This window comes from Pantherophis guttatus, chromosome 7 (assembly GCF_059756535.1).
Source record: "Pantherophis guttatus breed Tessera chromosome 7, ASM5975653v1, whole genome shotgun sequence".
NCBI lineage: Eukaryota > Metazoa > Chordata > Lepidosauria > Squamata > Colubridae > Pantherophis > Pantherophis guttatus.
The window spans coordinates 91,888,140-91,906,432 of record NC_142069.1 but is presented as its reverse complement, the minus strand read 5'-3'; the positions used below and the strand labels follow the sequence as shown (position 1 = coordinate 91,906,432).

The following is an 18,293-nucleotide window of genomic DNA, read 5'->3' as shown; positions in this document are numbered from 1 at the left end:
GCCCTACGCAAAATATTTTTTTTCCAAGCCGGAATTGAGAGGAATGAAAACTGTAACAAAGAACCTAAGTAATTATCACAATCATAATTATTTATGGCTGATTTAAACATCGACAGGTATTGTTTAAAAATCAGTGATTGTTAGAAAACATGTTGGAGGCTGCGATGGTCGTTAGATTTTTTTTTTTTCCAGTGCGGTTGTAACTTCAAACAGTCACTAAACCAACAGTAGTAAGTTGTGCACTACGTGTAGTGCCCAAACACCATTCTCTAGCAAGGATGTCAAAGAGGCATGTTGGCATATTTGGACAATGCAGTGGTCATTGTTCAGTTGTTGACTTAAATTCCTGGGCTGCATCTGAACCTTCCTTCCTTCCTTTTTTCTTTCTTTCTTTCTTTCTTTCTTTCTTTCTTTCTTTCTTTCTTTCTTATATAAAATTTATTGGTAACCCATCTTTCTCCTTCCTTCCTTCCTTTTTTCTTTCTTTCTTTTCTTTCTTTCATATATAAAATTTATTAGCCACCCATTTATCTCTTCCTTCCTTCCTTCCTTCCTTTGTTTCTTTGTTTCTTTCCATCCATCTCTCTCTCTCTCTCTCTCTTTCTTTTCTTTCTTTCTTTTCTTTCTTTTCTTTCTTTTCTTTCTTTCTTTCTTTTAAAATAAACTGGCCTTTATTTAAAGATTTCATCCTAGTTTTCAATCAAAATGTTTCCGAAGCAATTGTAAGAAATTAGGATGCAGTTTTCAACCAGAGGAAAAAAGAAGAAATGTTATTTCTTGCACATGTATCTCCTTTACCTCACATTAATTTTCCTTCCTTCCTTCCTTCCTTCCTTCCTTCCTTCCTTCCTTCCTTCCTTCCTTCCTTCCTTCCTTCCTTCTTCCCTCCCCCCTCCCTTTCTTTCTTTCTTTCTTTCTTTCTTTCTTTCTTTCTTTCTTTCTTTTTATTATTATTAATTCCCAGAACGGTTTTCCTTTGTCCTTTAAACCCGAGTAAACGGCCTTCTGTCCTGGAGGTAGAGAGTCCACATATGTGGCAGGAAACCTCTCTCCTCTGAGCAGCCCAAGGGATTCCTTGTCAGACGAAGATAAATGGCGAAAGCAGGAAGCAACTTATGTTTTGACAAGGGAGGTAGTAGCCCTTATTTTTTTTTTGATGACAGGAGTGAATAGATTATGTGAAGTGTGAGCCTCCGGATCCATTCTCCAAGCTGGGGAGAATGCCTCACTTTTACGTTGGGCTCGTATCCCGTTTCTCGTTCCACACCAGAGATCGAAACAATTAACAATAGCACAGCGAAGTCAACCCTGCAGGACCCAAAGCCGTATGGAGAATAAGAAAGGCATCTGTTTTATTTCTGTTGTTTTAAAAAAAAAAAAACTGCTTCCATAATGAATCTGCAGAAAATTTAAGCATTGTACCTCTGTGGACGAAACATTCAGTGAATATGAGTCAAAATATTCCCAAAAGTTGCACATTCCTGCGTTGCAAACACATTTGAGAATTCAGAGTTTAGCTCATTGGAAGGAAGCCAGAAAGAACATTCTAGGATTTACTCCTAAGTAAATAGAGAGGAGGTGTTAATTGTTAATTTTTCTCAGTGCCATCCTATCAAATCACTCTTCTAAGATTATTAACTCAGGAACATCTTTGCAGCAAATGTGACATTATTTTCCAATGCCTTCCTTCAGGTCATTATAATCTTTCACCTTTTGTAGATCTTTTCACTTATTCCAGGATTATTATTATTATTATCTTTATTCATTAAACATGAAACTCAGTCAACTGAACATTTAAAAACGCATCACAAATACCATTGACTCATGCTAATGGTTGATATGGGTTGCTGCCAGCGTCTTAGGTATCAACTTATTATTATTATTATTATTATTATTATTATTATTATTATTATTATTAACTTTATTCATTAAACATGAAACTCAATCAACTGGACATTCAAAAATCCATCACAAATACTATTGACTGGGGCTAATGGTTGATACGGGTTGCTTCCAGCGTCCTAGGTATCAACCAAGTACCTTCACCTCCTCCTCCTCCTCCTGCTTCTTCCTCTTCTTCTTCCTCTTCCTCCTCTTCTCCTCCTCCTCCTTTATGTACTTTATTCATTAAACATGAAACTCAGTCAACTGGACATTGAAAAATGCATCACAAATACTACAAGAAACGTGGTTATAGTCATAAGTGAGAAGAGATAGATACTAGTAAGGAAGAGAAGAATAATAGTAATACAGTCTTAGTAAATTATTTGACAGTGTTGAGGGAATTATTTCTTTAGCAGAGTGATGGCGTTCAGGAAAAACCTGTCCTTGTGTCTAGTTGTTCTGGTGTGCAGTGCTCTATAGCGTCGTTTTGAGGGTAGGAGTTGAAACAGTTTATGTCCAGGATGTGAGGGGTCTGTAGATATTTTCTTTTTGACTCGTGCAGTATACAGATTATAAAAATGCATCTTTAGCAAACAAAAAAATAATATTTTTTATTATAATAATTATTATCATTAATAATCAATGATAGGTTCTGTCAACATTTAGGAGCACGGCTTAAGAAACTACAGTAGCTTTCTCTGAATTGGTTGTCTTAAACCAGCGTATTTCAAACTTGACACCTTTAAGATGTGTGGATTTCAAGTCCCAGAGTTGAAAATTTCCAGGAGTTGACTTCTGGGAGTTGATATCCATACGTCCTAAAGTTGCCAAGTTTGGGGGGGGGAAACCCGCTATCTTAGACCATGACTCATTCATTTTGTGTATTGGATGGAACTTGTGAAACTTTCTGGGTGTTGGGCATGAGTGGAGATCGATTAGGTCACTGCCGAAGTTAGACATTCATGTGATTTTGGTAGTGTAATCGGATTCAATGATTTTGTTAAGAAGTCATCAACATCATCATCATGATTTAATCACCTCAGGTCTTTCAACATGTATTTAGCACCAGGGTCATGTAGAAGACGTTCCTCAGTTATTTTGGGGAGGAGCGTAAGGTTCTTCCTCCTTTTGACAAACTGTCATGCGTAGGTGATAAGATGTTGGTGCTGAAACCTTCTGATGACCCACCGAAGGAAATATCCAAGAGAAGCTTTCTCTTTCTTAGTCACGGATGTCTTCGTTTCCTTTCTCCTCAGTCCAAAATCCACGCGACTAGAAGCCTGAGTGAAATCGCCATTGACTTGACGGAAACCGGAACGCTGAAGACCTCCAAACTGGCCAACATGGGAAGCAAAGGGAAGATTATCAGCGGCAGCAGTGGGAGCCTTTTGTCATCAGGTAAGTCCCTTTTTGGTTGGTTCTTCAACTTCTTCAACAAAAATGCCCAAGAACTGGCTGTAATAATACTTAGATAGAGCCCAGGTGACCCAGTGGTTAGAATGCAAGAATTGCAGGATAATTCTGCCGACTGCCAGCAGTTCGATCCTGACCGGTTGCTTCTCTCCTTGATGAGTTTCCGTCCATTGTTTCTTGTCCTGCCTTCTGGTGCTTTGGAGAATAGCTTGACTCTCTCTTCTTTATGGCAGCCCCTCAAGTATTAGAAGACTGCTATCATGTCACTCCTGGTCCTTCTTTTCATTAAACTAGACATATCCAATTCCTGTAGCTGTTCTTTGTGTATTTTAGACTCCAAAGACCTAATCATCTTTGTTGCTCTTCTCTGATGATGCAGAGTTGCATGTGAGAGAGATTACAAGTGCCTTATCAGAGTATTTAAATCCCCATGACACCCTGCTACATACCTCAAAGCCACTGTTTTGGGGGGAGAAAACCAGACATGAAAAACAGCCTTGAGCAAGAGATTGCCAAAGGTCAGTCTATCTCAAAAGGTTTCAGGCCACCTCAGGAGGCCTCAACCTTCCCAACGGATTTTAGCACATGGACCTTGAGAAGTGCAGTCTCTCCCTCATACAATCTGCATCAGTGCAACCGACTTCCGTTCCCTTCCCCACGTCCTCCTTTCCAACTTAAACCTTGCATCCGTCCAGCCGCTCAACGTATTCGATGAAGTGAGCTTTAGCTGGTGAAAGCATCTGCCATTTTAATAAGACGGCTCAGTCAGAAGAGCTGCTTCCTGAGTCTTGGACCCCAAGTTAGCTACTGCTCTTCCAGGTTCAGCATCTTCAGCCTCCATAGTCTGCATTTCGTATTGTTTGTCTGGACTCCAAGCCCTTCGTAATCGTACCCACAAGAAATTGGAAAATAAAGTAAATTAGAAAATTAGAATAGCAGAGTCGGGAGGGACCTTGGAGGTCTTCTAGTCCAACCCCCTGCTTAGGCAGGAAACCCTGCATCACTTCAGACAAATGGTTATCCAACATCTTCTTAAAAACCTCCATTCGCAACCTCTGGAGGCAAGTTGTGCCACTGGTTAATTATTCTAAGTGTCAGGAAATTTCTCCTTAGTTCTAAGTTGCTTCTCTCCTTGATTAGTTGCTACTAATTCTACCCTTCTCAGTCTCTACCATTCCTCCTGAGGGCTTTATTGACTGAACAGTTGGGAACAAGAAACTGAGTATCTGTGTAGTGTCCTAAATTTAGTTCTCATTAGCCACAGGAACTGCACTTCTGTCTCTCTTAAAACACAGCCAACAAGTTACGCTGGCTGAGCCAGATGATAAATTCCATTCTACTACACTTCAAAGAAGGAGCTGTCATAGCACCCATCAAATATTTAAGGGTTCTGACGAGAGCTGCAGTTTGACAGGGGAACAAATTGCCACTGGAGATGGCATAAGAGCTCTGTCATGTTGAAATCCAGTAGGACAACCGGTTGTTGTGAACGTACCACCGGTGTCTTGAATTAAACCATGGGTTATCCTGGATGGCTCGAACTGTGTGATTCTGGTGCTGCAGTCTAAATATTGAGAGTGGAAAAGAAATTTAGTGAAATTCTATACCAGTAATGGGTCTTCATTTGTGAGTTGAGAGTGAGTGGCTTTTGACGGTCCAAGTATAAATGTTCAGCGTAAGAGGAAGTGAGATTAGGAAACCAGTTAAGAATTCCTTTTTGGCAAAGGGTTCCAAGCAGGGATCAAAACAAACCGAAATAAAACTCTTTTCGCCTTTAAGTTAAGCTTTCAGCTTGCTATTTAGCCCTCCAAGCACGGAAGAAGGATTTACTACGTACAGGTTGCCGTATAAGGTAAATTGTTGTGATAGAGCGTGAGGTCACTTTGTACGAAGAGTTGTGGCTGTATACATAGCGGTAGTGATAGAGGGTGTTCCTGTGTTTGTGGCAGCTTGGCTCTAACTCTGCACTCTTGTGACCTCCCTATTTGTGGATCTCTTATGTCTCAAAAGGGACACGGTGGCTCAGGGGCTAAGACGCTGAGCTTGTCGATCGAAAGGTCGGCAGTTCAACGGTTTGAGTCCCTAGTGCCGCATAACGGGGTGAGCTCCCGTTCCTTGTCCCAGCTTCTGCCAACCTAGCAGTTCGAAAGCAGGTAAAAAATGCAAGTAGAAAAATAGGGACCATCTTTGGTGGGAAGGGAACAGCGTTCCGTGCGCCTTTGGCATTGAGTCATGCCGGCCACATGACCACGGAGACGTCTTCAGACAGTGCTGGCTCTTCGGCTTTGAAACAGAGATTAGCACCGCCCCCTAGAGTCAGGAACAACTAGCACATATGCGTGAGGGGAACCATTCCCTTTACTATATCTCAAAAGCAGGGGAAGGAAAAGTAGACCCGCCCAACAGCTAAAAATCTATTTATTTTCACAGTGGCTAAGAAGGTTTCAGCTAGAGAGCAACTTAAGCGCTAAAAACTTTATTGGAATGGGCAACGTAAGAACTGCAGGCGATTGATCTGAGCTCCAAGTTGGCAATTTGGTTGCAAATGTTTCGTCACCATTCGAGGAGACGTCGTCAGTGCGCTTTGAGTTGGGCTCGTCTATCCGAGCACTGGCCTTTAAACACCTTTTTTTATGTGACGCAAATTGGTGAATGTTGTTTGTTCGGATACCTTTCGGACCATGATTCAGAGGTATCATGTTTGTGTTTATCAAGACTCATATTTTTGACGGTCACGGTGTCCCGGGGTCACATGATTCCCCTTTGGCGACCTTCTGGCAAGCAAGGTCAATGGGGAAGCCAGATTTACTCAACAACCAGGTTACTGACTTAACAACTGCAGTGATTCACTTAACAACGGTGGCAAGGAAAGTCGTAAAATGGGGCAAAACTCACTTAAAAGACGGTTCACTTAGCATCAGAAATTTTGGGCTCAATTGTGGTCGTAAGTCAAGGACTACCTTACTGTGTTTCTCCCCATTAGTGCTGGTATCTGCATCTATCTTCAGTCTTTTTTTTCCTGAGACCTCCAAGAGGGGTTGGCAGGAGTAGCCATCAGCCACCAAAGCAAATATTATACTGCTGAGAAGATGGCCTGCCAGAAGTCAGGGCGGCTTAGAGAATGTGTTCCTTGTTTAAACACTAAAATCCTTATTTGGAAATCTCCTCTGGTTTTGATTAAAATTTTGAGATTCCTTCTGGAGTTTTGGTGCCCGAGTTAGATCTTCAGCCCAGAAAATATATGTTTGGATATCAGTAGGAAGAAAACCAACAATTTATTCTATCTCTCTGAAATATAATTTAGAATGGAATGGAATGGAATGGAATGGAATGGAATGGAATAGAATAGAATAGAATAGAATAGAATAGAATAGAATAGAATAGAATAGAATAGAATAGAATAGAATAGAATAGAATAGAATTCTTTATTGGCCAAGTGTGATTGGACACACAAGGAATTTGTCTTCGATGCATACGCTCTTGGTGTACATAAAAGAAAAGATACATTCGTCAAGAATCATAAGGTACAGCACCTAATGATAAACATAGGGAAACAGTCAATATAAATCTTAAGGATACCAGCAAGAAGCTTACAGTCATACAGTCATAAGTGGGAAGAGATGGGTGGTGGGAACGATGAGAAGATTAATAGTAGTGCAGACTTAGTAAATAGTTTAACAGCGTTGAGGGAATTATTTGTTTAGCAGAGTGATGGCGTTGGGGAAAAAACTGTCCTTGTGTCTAGTTGTTCTGGTGTGCAGTGCTCTATAGCCTCATTTTGAGGGTAGGAGTTGAAAGAGTTTATATCCAGGATGCGAGGGGTCTGCAAATATTTTCACAGCCCTCTTTTTGACTTGTGCAGTAGACAGGTCCTCCATGGAAGGCAGGTTGGTAGCCATTGTTTTTCCTGCAGTTCTGATTATCCTCTGAAGTCAGTGCCTTTAAGGGGAAAGAACAACATGTTCTTTTGGGAGAATAAGTAATGGCCATAAACCTTGGTCAATCAATTTTGTTTTTATTCAGTCCATTGTTATTCTGCATCCAGAATAACTGCACATAATGTTCTCTTTTTAAGAAAAGCATTAAAATACAAACCTAAACTTTCTATAACTGAAACGTTTATTTAAAAATGGGAGTGGTGTTTCTACTCTTATCTTTGAAGAATTCAGTTCTGCTGAACCGAAAGAGAAATGCAATCGAGGCAGTTCTGATTAAACTGGGGGGGAAACATTTTGTGGTAACTAGGATACAAACAAGCTCCCACCGTTAGTTGGTTAGTTGGCCCGTGTTGGAAGTTGTAAACATTGGAACAGAGTCTCTAAAAAGGGAAGACTGCAGGCGGGCGTGTTGTTGGCTGCAGTGCCAAGATGGAAGAGGCATCAGCTGCTATGGTCCAGATGTTAGCAACTCCCTCTTGCCCTGGATGGAGAGGAAAGCAGGAGATCGGACATGGGGAAGACGATGGAGCAGCTCCCAAAGAGGGAACATCTGCTTTGCTTCCAGATGCGGCAGTTGAAGGATGTGGTTTCGGATCGGTCATATCCTGCCAAGTCTGGGTGGCGGGTTTTGGGTGGCAGGAAATACTTGGTGTTGGTGATAGGATGGCAGGTGGGTAGAAAGATCCTAGCATAGGATCTTTATCCTATGCATATATCCTAGCATAGCGTAGCATAGCATAGAAACAACCTGCTGTTATTTTTTAAGATGTCCATTACAACCAACGTCTATGGAGATTCTCAATCATCCAAGTCATGGTTGTCCCAAAGGTGGGGGTTTTTTCCCCAAAAAAGGCAACTGGATTTTCCTGGGGTTTTTTTTTTCCCCTTGAAAATGTTTTGCTTCTCATCTAAGAAACTTCTTCACTGAAGAAGCTTCTTGGATCACTTTGTTGTTCCTATGTACACTGAGAGCTTCTGCACAGGAGACAAATTCATTGCGTGTCCACTCACACTTGGCCAATAAACCTATTCTGTTCTATTCTATAATCTACATTCTATTCCTATTCCTATTCCTATTCCTATTCCTATTCCTATTCCTATTCTACTCTACTCTACTCTACTCTACTCTACTCTACTCTACTCTACTCTACTCTACTCCTATTCTATTCTATTCTATGCTATTCTATTCTATTCTATTCTATTCTACTCCTATTCTACTCCTATTCTATTCTATTCTACTCTACTCTACTCCTATTCTATTCTATTCTACTCTACTCTACTCTACTCTACTCTACTCTACTCTATTCTACTCTACTCTACTCTACTCTACTCTACTCCTATTCTATTCTATTCTATGCTATTCTATTCTACTCTACTCTACTCTACTCCTATTCTATTCTATTCTACTCTACTCTACTCTACTCTACTCTACTCTACTCTACTCTACTCTACTCCTATTCTATTCTATGCTATGCTATGCTATTCTATTCTATTCTATTCTACTCTACTCTACTCTACTCCTATTCTATTCTACTCTACTCTACTCTACTCCTACTCTATTCTATTCTTACTCTTACTCTTACTCTTACTCTTACTCTTACTCTTACTCTATTCTTATTCTATTCTATTCTGCATTCTATCCTACCCTTATCCTATTTCTATTTCTTTCCCTGATCATTGACCAGTTAGCTCAAACTAATCTGCATTCCAGTTTGTTCTCCTTTGAGCCTCTCAAGGGAAGTGTTCCCCCCCCCCGTCTTCCTTCAGGGGTGCCGCAAACAATCTGTGGGTTTCTTTGCAAGCTGATCGGTGCCTTTTCCGTTTGTTTATTTTGACACTACCCTCCTCTCGATCGTTTAAACAAGATAAGGGAAGCCCAGGAAGTGCCTTGAGGAATGTGGGTTGTTTTGTTGATCGAATTCCAGACATTGATAAAGTTCACCTTAGCTGCCCCCTTTTCACCCCCCGTCAGACCCTTATTTGGTAAGTTTGAATCCTGTTATTGGTGACTTATTAGATTTTTATCCTGACTTCCATTCAGGAACCCAAAGTAGGATGTGTCATGTTTCCTCTTGTTTATTAATTTTAAATAAAAGAGGATTGACGGGTGTCAACAGGCAAACCAAAAACTCTGCACTTCTATTATCATAGAATATTATTTTTTATTGGCCAAGTGTGATTGGACACACAAGGAATTTGTCTTTGGTGCTCTCAGTGTACATTGTTATTAAACTCAAGAAGGTATGATTTGATTTTTAAAAAAAAACTAGATATTTGGAGGAAAATAACAAAGCAAAGGGACAGGGCACAAATGTAATTTACGGCTCGCATTGTGAGCCAGATAAAAAGATGGTGTTAATCTCTGCTCATCTGGATGTTGATTTGCTGGGAAGGAGGTCTTGTTGGCCTTTTTGCTTCCTTTTTAGCCTTTTGATTGTCTCTTTTGAATAGCGTGCAGATCTTGTTTATCTCTGTGTGTTTGTTGATGGCTGATGTCTCTGAATGCCAGACTTCCAGGAATTCTCTCTCAAGTTTTTGGACTTGGCTGGGTCTAATAGATGCTCAGTTTCCCAGTTGAAACTGCGATCACCAGTTGTGCTATTAAAGTGTTTGCCATTTTAGTGAATTGGTTTTAGCAAGGCTAAAGTCTTTTTATTATTATTATTATTATTATTTCTAGAGGTGGGTAGAGCTCAGAGTCTTTTTATTTTTATTATTATTATTATTTCTTCTTATTATTATTATTTCTTATTATTTCTAGAGGTGGGTAGAGCTCAATTGAATTTATTTATTTTATTTATTTTTATTTTATTAAATTTGTATACTGCCCTACTCCCGAAGGACTCAGGGCGGTGAACAGCCATAGAATAAAACGTATAAATACAAAATTTAAAATAGAAATAAAACAAATTAAATAATTTGGCTGAACCATTTTAAAACCCCAATAATTTGAAGGATAATAATTCTAACTTTCTTCCATATTCTCCCGATATTACCGCCTCTTCTTTTCTTGACTCCAATCCAAGTTGAGAGAAACGCAGCTGCTTCTAGAAAAAGATTAGAATCTCGTCATCAAATTATTTAAAGACACGGGACTGGATTCCCAGACATAAATCCACCGCTTAAATGACAGCGTGCATAATGGGACTTTAAAATTATTTCACACATTTTTTGCCAGGGTGTAATAGGTTCTGCACGAACAGTAGATCAGGGATGCAAATATGCAACCATCTGTTGCAAAAAAAAAATAAAGAGAATGGGGAATTCACTCAAAATGTCCAGTTCTGAAGTAACCTCTACATTTTGAATGGCAAATTTGGGTTTTCCAGCCAAGCCTAGGTACATCTGAAGCCTAAATTAGTCTCGTGAGCTTTGCACAAAGCAACTTGGTCTTAAGCATAAAAGAACGTTTAACAAATACGGTGTAAACCTGAGTGAACATTTGCAGAGAGCAGCATTTATAATAAAAGGATCTGTCCCAGGGGTGAAATGCTCCCGGTTCGGACCAGATTGCCCGATCTGGTAGCAAAGGTGGCGGGTGGTTCGGAGAACCGGTAGCAAAAATCCCTGCCCATCCCCCATGCCCGGCTGAGCCGCGCGATCATCAGAAGCTTTTTTTTTTCCTTTTAAAAGCATTTTTCCAACAACCTCTTCAGCAGAAAAAAATGCTTTTAAAAGTTAAAAAAAAAGCCTCTGATGATCGCGCGGCTCAGCTGGGATCGTCAGAGGCTTCTAAAAGCATTTTTTTCTGCAACCTCTTCAGCCAAAGAGGTTGTAGGGGGGAAAAATGCCTTTAAAAGCCTCTGGTGATCCCAGCTGAGTTGCCTGATCGTCAGAGGCTTTTAAAAGCATTTTTTTCTGCAACCTCTTAAGGTTGGTTTTTCTATACATAGGAGAATCTTCCTTGACTTACAACCACAATTGAGCCCAAAATTTCTGTCGCTAAGTTAGACGTTAAGTGACTTTCGCTCCGTTTTATGTCCTTTCTTGTCACAGTTATTAAGTGAGTTGCTGCAGGTGGTCCTTGACTCACAAGCACAATTGAGCCCATTTATGTCATTAAGCGAGACAGTTGTTCAGTGAGTTTTGCCGTTTTATGACCTTTCTTGTCACTGTTGTTTAAGTGAATCGCTGCGGTTGTTAAATTAGTCCCACGGTTGTTAAGTGAATCTGGCTTCTCCCATTGGCCTGGCTTGTCAGGAGGTCGTAAAAGTGGATCACGTGACCCCGGGACACTGCAACCGTCATAAATACAAATCAGTTGTCAAGTACCTGAATTTTGATCCCATGACACTGGGGATGCTGCAAAGGTCGTAAGTGTGAGAAAAGGTCATAAATCCCTTTTTTTAGTGTTGTCGTAACTTCGAAACGGTCACTAAATGAACTGCTGTAAATCGAGGATTACCTGTGCAATATGTTGTGTTTTGGGCTAAAAGCAAACCCGCAACTCAATGCAAATAACTCACAATCGGTGCAATATTCTGAAGCTGGTCGCACGCATCGTTAAAATGCTTTTTGTGGGTTTCTTTGCAAGAGAGCCTCCCTTAACATTTCAGCTGGCTCTAGGCATCCCGGTGGGAATTTCCTCCTGGGTGTTATCCAGTGGGCGATCGTTTCTCATCGCCAAATCTTGGACGTGAACTTCCTGAAATATGGGAAGCCTCTGGCTTGATGAATAACACCGGTTGTGTGCCGTTGCCAAGGCTGCAGACAAGCACAAGAGAGAGAGAGGGAGGGAGAGAAATAATATGCGTATCCTGTGCTGAGTAAGTCCAGATGGTCTCTCAGCCGTTATCTTGGCCCTTACGCTGCGTAGGAAATCCTATTTGTGAGTCAAGAGTTGTAAGATATTGGCTCTTGGTGGTGACATTCCATTCGTCGGTGACTTCCTGGGACAGTGAATCAAGAGCCTGTAGTACAGTGGACTAAAGCACTGTTATTAACATCCGCTGCTTGCAATTACTACAAGTTCCAATCTCCCCAGGCTCAAGGTTGACTCAGCCTTCCATCCTTTCAAAGGTAGGTGAAATGAGGACCCAGATTGTGGGGGCAATAAGCTGACTTTGTATAAATATACAAAAGTATGAAGGCTATTGGTTAACGCATTGTAAGCCGCCCTGAGTCTCCGGAGAAGGGCGGCATATAAATTAAAGCAAAAAAAGAGAGAGAGAGAGAGAGAAACCATCCAGCAGTCCCTGGGCTGCAACTCAACGAAGGTTTCCAGATGGATGTACCACTCTATAAAGCCTTGGTAAGGCCACACCTAGAGTACTGCATCCAGTTCTGGTCACCACAATATAAAAAAAAAAGATGTGGAGACTCTAGAAAGAGTGCAGAGAAGAGCAACGAAGAGGATTAGGGGACTGGAGGCTAAAACATATGAAGAACGGTTGCAGGAACTGGGTATGTCTAGTTTGCTGAAAAGAAGGACTTGGAGAGACATGATAGCAGGATTTCCAATATCTCAGGGGCTGCCCCAAAGAAGAGGGAGTCAAGCTATTCTCCAAAGCACCTGAGGGCAGGACAAGAAGCAACGGGTGGAAACTCATCAAGGAGAGAAGCAACTTAGAACTAAGGAGAAATTTCCTGACAGGCAGAACAATTAATCAGTGGAACAACCTGAAGTTGTGAATGCTCCAACACTGGAGGTTTTTAAGAAGAGATTGGACAACTATTTGTCTGAAATAGTATAGGGCAGTGGTGGCTAACCTTTTTGCCGTCGCGTGCCAAAAGCGGGGGGAATCCGGGGGGGTCACACGCATGCACGCCCACACCCATAATTCAGTGCCCCCTGCCCGCCCCGCGCATGCTCTATGCTCCCCACGCTTTTGTCACGGTGAGCTCAGTAGTCCCATTTTTCGCCCTACCCAGGCTCTAGAGGCTTTCTTGGAGCCTGGGGAGGGTTAAAATGGCCTTCCCCACACACACCCCGGAGGCCTTCCAGAGGCCAGAAACAGCCCATTTCCTGACTTCTGGTGGGCCCAGAAGACCCAAAAATCAGCTGGCCGGCGCGCTGGAGCAATGCTGAGATATGGCTCTGCGTGCCACAGGTTCACCATCACGGCTATAGGGTCTCTTGCTTCAGCAGAGGGTTGGACTAGAAGACTTCCAAGGTGCCGTCCAACTCTTGTTGGATTTTGGCCAGCTGGAATCCTGCAAGGGATGCACCTGGATTGCTGCATTAATTGTGCGTGGTGTGAGATGTGTACAAAACGCATCTTTAAATAGCAACTCCATTAAAGAGGCCACGGTAGGTTGCACATCTGGACTCTAGTGATGTCATCTGGCTGATGCTGGGATATTTTCCTTCTTTCTGGGCTATTGTTCTGTCCACTTCCCCGGAGACATGTTTCTTTCATCTGCCCTTCAAACCTCTCGTCCTATCTGGTATTCTTTCTTCAGGAGCCCTTCGCTCTTGCGAGGACGGGGGCTGAGTAAACATCTACAGTCAAATTAGGGATTGGCTGATGGCAGAATGAGTGGCAAAAAAGCCTCTCCGTTTTAAGAAAGTTTGCAGGGAATATAAACATCAGTTTTCTTTAAGCAAAAAAATGAACTATATATTTCAAATATTCCTCCCCTTGAAATCTATCTATCTATCTATCTATCTATCTATCTATCTATCTATCTATCTATCCACCTACCTACCTATCATCTACCTATCCATCCATTCATCCATGCTGATCATCTATTTACCTACCTATCCATCCATCCATCCATCCACCTACCCAGTGGTGGGATTCAAAAATTTTTACTACCGGTTCTCTGGGCGTGGCAGGTGAAGGATACTGTAAAATCTCCATTCCCTCCCCACTCCAGGGGAAGGTTACTGCAAAATCCCCATTTCTTCCCAATCAGCTGGGACTCAGGAGGCAGAGAATAGATGGGGGCAGGGCCAGCAGAGGTAGTATCTACCGGTTCTCCGAACTACTCAAAATTTCTGCTACTGGCTCTCCAGAACTGGTCAGAACCTGCTGAATACCTACCTACTATTATCTATCTATCTATCTATCTATCTATCTATCTATCATCTATCTATCTATCTATCCATCCATCCATCCATCCATCCATCTATCTTTATCTATCTTATCTATCATCTATCTATCTATCTATCTATCTATCTATCTATCTATCTATCTATCTATCTATCTATCTATCTATCTATGGTATATCTATATCTAAGATTCCTGGTCTTCATATGATGGCCTACAAACCAGTTGATAAGTGATGCCTTCCAATAAATCAAGACTATTAGCACAAATACATAGATTATTCTGTGTATTTTATAGCAGCATATGAACAGAAGGTTTGACCGCCAGTCTTGTCCTGTTTGAGTTTCATTTATTTCTTTCAGGTTCTTGGAAAGTTGTCATTTTACAAATCATGTTGCTATTAAGAACCATCATCTGTTTTCAGCATGAAAGGAATATGTTTTCTATCTAACTTGTGCTAAAAAAAAATTAAAAATGGCAGACAGCGAGGGCTCAGATTTATTCAGGAATGCACTCAGATGTCTAAAAATTGATGTGATTGGGGGAGGGAGCTGTAGGGAATTTAAAACAACGTTCCTCAACCTTGGTAACTTTAAGATGTGTGGAACTTCAATTCCCAGAATTCCCCAGGCAGCACGGCTAGCTGGGGAATTCTGGGAATTGAAATCCATTCATCTTAAAGTTGCCAAGAGTTAAAAATAGTTTACTTTAGAGAATGAACTGACAGATCAAATATCAACTGCTCATCGGGTTTTTTTGCGTGAGTCCACTTGTGCTATCACACTCCTAATGCACCTTTGCACGACAAAAAGATGCCACCCCTTCAGTATTACAATATCATTAAGCCCTTGGTCAACTGGTGTGGGTGTTTTAATTTAAAATCCTTCTGTTGGGGAACCCTAAGGGAGTCCAACAGACCACAATTAATAACTTCTGAACATGGAGTGGGAAAGTGAAGAGGCTGTGAGTAAGAGACTAGCAAAGAAGTATTATTTAAGAACTGAAGCCACCAGCCCGGTCAACTTCCTCTTGCTGATGTCAGTTTGGCAGAGAGTTGCAAAACATTTTGATGTCAAAGGATCACAACTCCATCTTGCTGAATTCTGACCTTCCTGAACGGCTGCTGATGGGCTTCCGGTTTTCCTGTTTCCTATTTTGAGCTTGCCGGAAGCATTGCTATCTCAAAGTGGAATGTTCCTATGTTTGCTTCAATCCTGTCCTGCACAACTCAGAAAACATAAAATACAAAATGTTTTCATGTCGGGGAATGCACATCTAGCCTCCCTCAGGAGTCTCACATTCCTGTTGTGCGAATGCTTGAATGTGCCAGGCGGTTTTCCATGGGCACCACATCCCAACGAGAAGATTCCTCCTAACTCCATGTCCCTAATCATGGAAGGGCAACTTACATACAAGGTCTGTTTCGGTTATCGCAGTGGGGTGTGCGATAGATTGCTGCTGTAAACCCAATTTGAGTCAAGAGACATGGACGCTTTTGACCAATCAATCAGAACAGACCTGGAAGGGACCTTGGAGGTCATCTAGTCCAACCCTTTGCTCCAGCAGGAGATCTTATACCACTGGTTGTCCAGTCTCTTCTTAAACTCCTCCAGTGATGGAGAACCCACAACTTCTGGTGGCTCTTCCACGGGTTATTTGTTCTCACTGTTAGGAAGTTTCTCCTTATTCCAGGTTGCTTCTCTCCTTGATGAGTTTCCATCCATTGTTTCTTGTCCTGCCTTCTGGTGCTTTGGGGAATAATTTGACCCCCTCTTTTTTGTGGCAGCCCCTCAAGTACTGGAAGACTGCTATCACGTCACCCCTACGTCTTCTTTTCTCTAGACTGGGCATACCCAATTCAATGCACAATGCTAAAATACTTATATGAGATGCAGCTGCAAGCTTCTAATGCCGCTTACCCAAAGTTGCTAATGACAAGTTGTAGAGAAGTAGATTGTGATGGTTGGCCTGCTTTAGGAGTGTTTGTGACCCAGATAAATCTGTAGCTTGCACATGTCTGATCTTGCACAATCCAGCCTCGTTTATTTTATTTTATTTTATTTTTAATTTGATTTACATGCCGCCCTTCTCCGGAGACTCAGGGCGGCTTACAGTGCGTTAAGCAATAGCCTTCATCCTTTCGTATATTTATACAAAGTCAGCTTATTGCCCCCACAAATTGGGTCCTCAATTTACCTACCTTAGAAAGGATGGAAGGCTGAGTCAACCTTGAGCCTTGGAGAGATTCGAACCTGCAGTAATTGCAGGCAGCTGGTCTTAATAACAGGGTGCTTTAGACCACTGTACTACCAAGGCTCCTAACCTTGGTGCCTGAGAATATCTTCTCCTAGTCATCCACTTACAATGATCGGGTGATGAACTTGGGCAACTTGGGACCATGATGTTAATCCATTCAGTTGTTCCAAATCTGGGCAATTCTGTTGGCCAGGTCTCTCCTCATCTTCTGATCTTGCAGTACTTCTTTGAGTTGTTCTATGTTCCGGCTTCTGGTCTCTGAGTGGCCTGGTTTCCTTTTATTGCTAACTCTTCCAAGCACAATTGCTTTCTCCAGTGGATTCCCTTGTACGACTTGGCCAAAGTAAGGGAGACTTTTGTGATTTTTGCCTCCCAGTGGCATGTCTGGTGTTATACCCTCCAATGCTCGCTTGTGGGTCACCTTTGCTGTCCAAAGAAGACGCGGGAGCCTTCTCCAGCATCACAGCTCAAACGAGTCCAGGTCCAAACCTGTCCGGTTTGGTTGTGCCGCTTCTTGTCCAGAAGCCACCCGCCTGGCTGCAGAGGAGGGTCAGCTGCCTTAACGCCTTCGTTGTTTCCCCAACAGGTTCTCAAGAGTCCGACAGCTCTCAGTCTGCCAAGAAAGACATGCTGGCCGCCTTAAAATCCAGACAAGAAGCCCTGGAGGAGACGCTGCGCCAACGCCTGGAGGAACTGAAGAAGCTGTGTCTCCGGGAAGCGGTAGGCAGCAGAGATGCTTCCTTTCAAAGACTTTTTATTAAAAATTATCAAATTATGAAAATAAGGATGACAGGAAAATAGGGAAGGGGAAGAGAGGCGTAGGTACAGGGGGAAGGGAAAGGAAAGGAAAAAGTCGAGGGAGAGAGGAAGGGAAGGGAAAGGAAAGAAGGGAAGGGAAAGGAAAGGAAAGGAAAGGAAAGAAGGGAAGGGAAGGAAGAAGGGAAGGGAAGGTAGAAAGGAAGGCAGAAGGGGAGGGAAGGGGAAGGAAAGGAAAGGAAGAAGGGAAGAAATGAAGGGAAGGGAAGGGAAGGGAAGGAAGAAGGGAAGGTAGAAAGGAAGGCAGAAGGGAAGGGAAGGTAGAAAGAAAGGCAGAAGGGAAGGGAGGGAAGGGAAAGGAAAGGAAAGAAGAGGAAAGGAAAGGAGGGAAGGGAAGGGAAGGAAGAAGGGAAGGGAAGGTAGAAAGAAAGGCAGAAGGGCAGGGCGGGAAGGGAAGGGAAAGGAAAGGAAAGGAAAAGAAAGGAAAGGAAAGGAAAGGAAAGGCCCAACCTTTTTCAGCATAGTAACTACAGAATAAAATTACAACCTCATTTTTTTAACTTCACCACTTTAACAAATACTAGCCATTTCCAGAACAACCAACTGTTGTTGAGCAAAACTCAAATGTTGGTTTTTTTTCCCCCCTGTCTCAAGCACAAAGTCCAGAAGCGGTTTCCAAGTAGAAGCAAATCCGGATGAGTTCTTTTCTCTAATTGAAGCAGACAATTTTGCTAACTCCCATCACTTTCCATCCATTCTTCTATTTGGAAAGTTGAGGGCAACCGAGATGCTTCTAATCCTACCCTTAAGGCGGCAAGGCTAATTGTGCCTATCATAATCCTTTCAGAGGATGTGGATATCCTATCTGAATTCCCTCTGTTGCTCTTATTAAATCATTTGAATAAAATAAAATAAATCAGCCCTTCCTCTCCAGAAGATAGAAGAATGAATCAACTGGGGAATCCCTTGCGTGTTGAGTTAAAATAGGCAATTAAAAAAATAGTGTGGGAAATGAAGCTTTTGACCCCACCCATGGGCTCAGTCCGGTTCGTCT

General features: G+C 42.0%; 1 protein-coding gene across 16 annotated transcripts in view; it reads left to right on the top strand.

Moving 5' to 3' along the window:
• FRMD4A (FERM domain containing 4A) overlaps positions 1–18,293 on the top strand; it is a 363,743-nt gene that overhangs the window by 319,894 nt on the left and 25,556 nt on the right. For all 16 annotated transcript variants that reach the window (XM_060694938.2, XM_060694939.2, XM_087874356.1 and 13 more), the window contains exons 14-15: positions 3,141–3,282; positions 17,070–17,203. In XM_060694938.2, the coding sequence (XP_060550921.1) occupies positions 3,141–3,282; positions 17,070–17,203 (276 nt within the window). The remainder of the gene's footprint in view (positions 1–3,140; positions 3,283–17,069; positions 17,204–18,293) is intronic.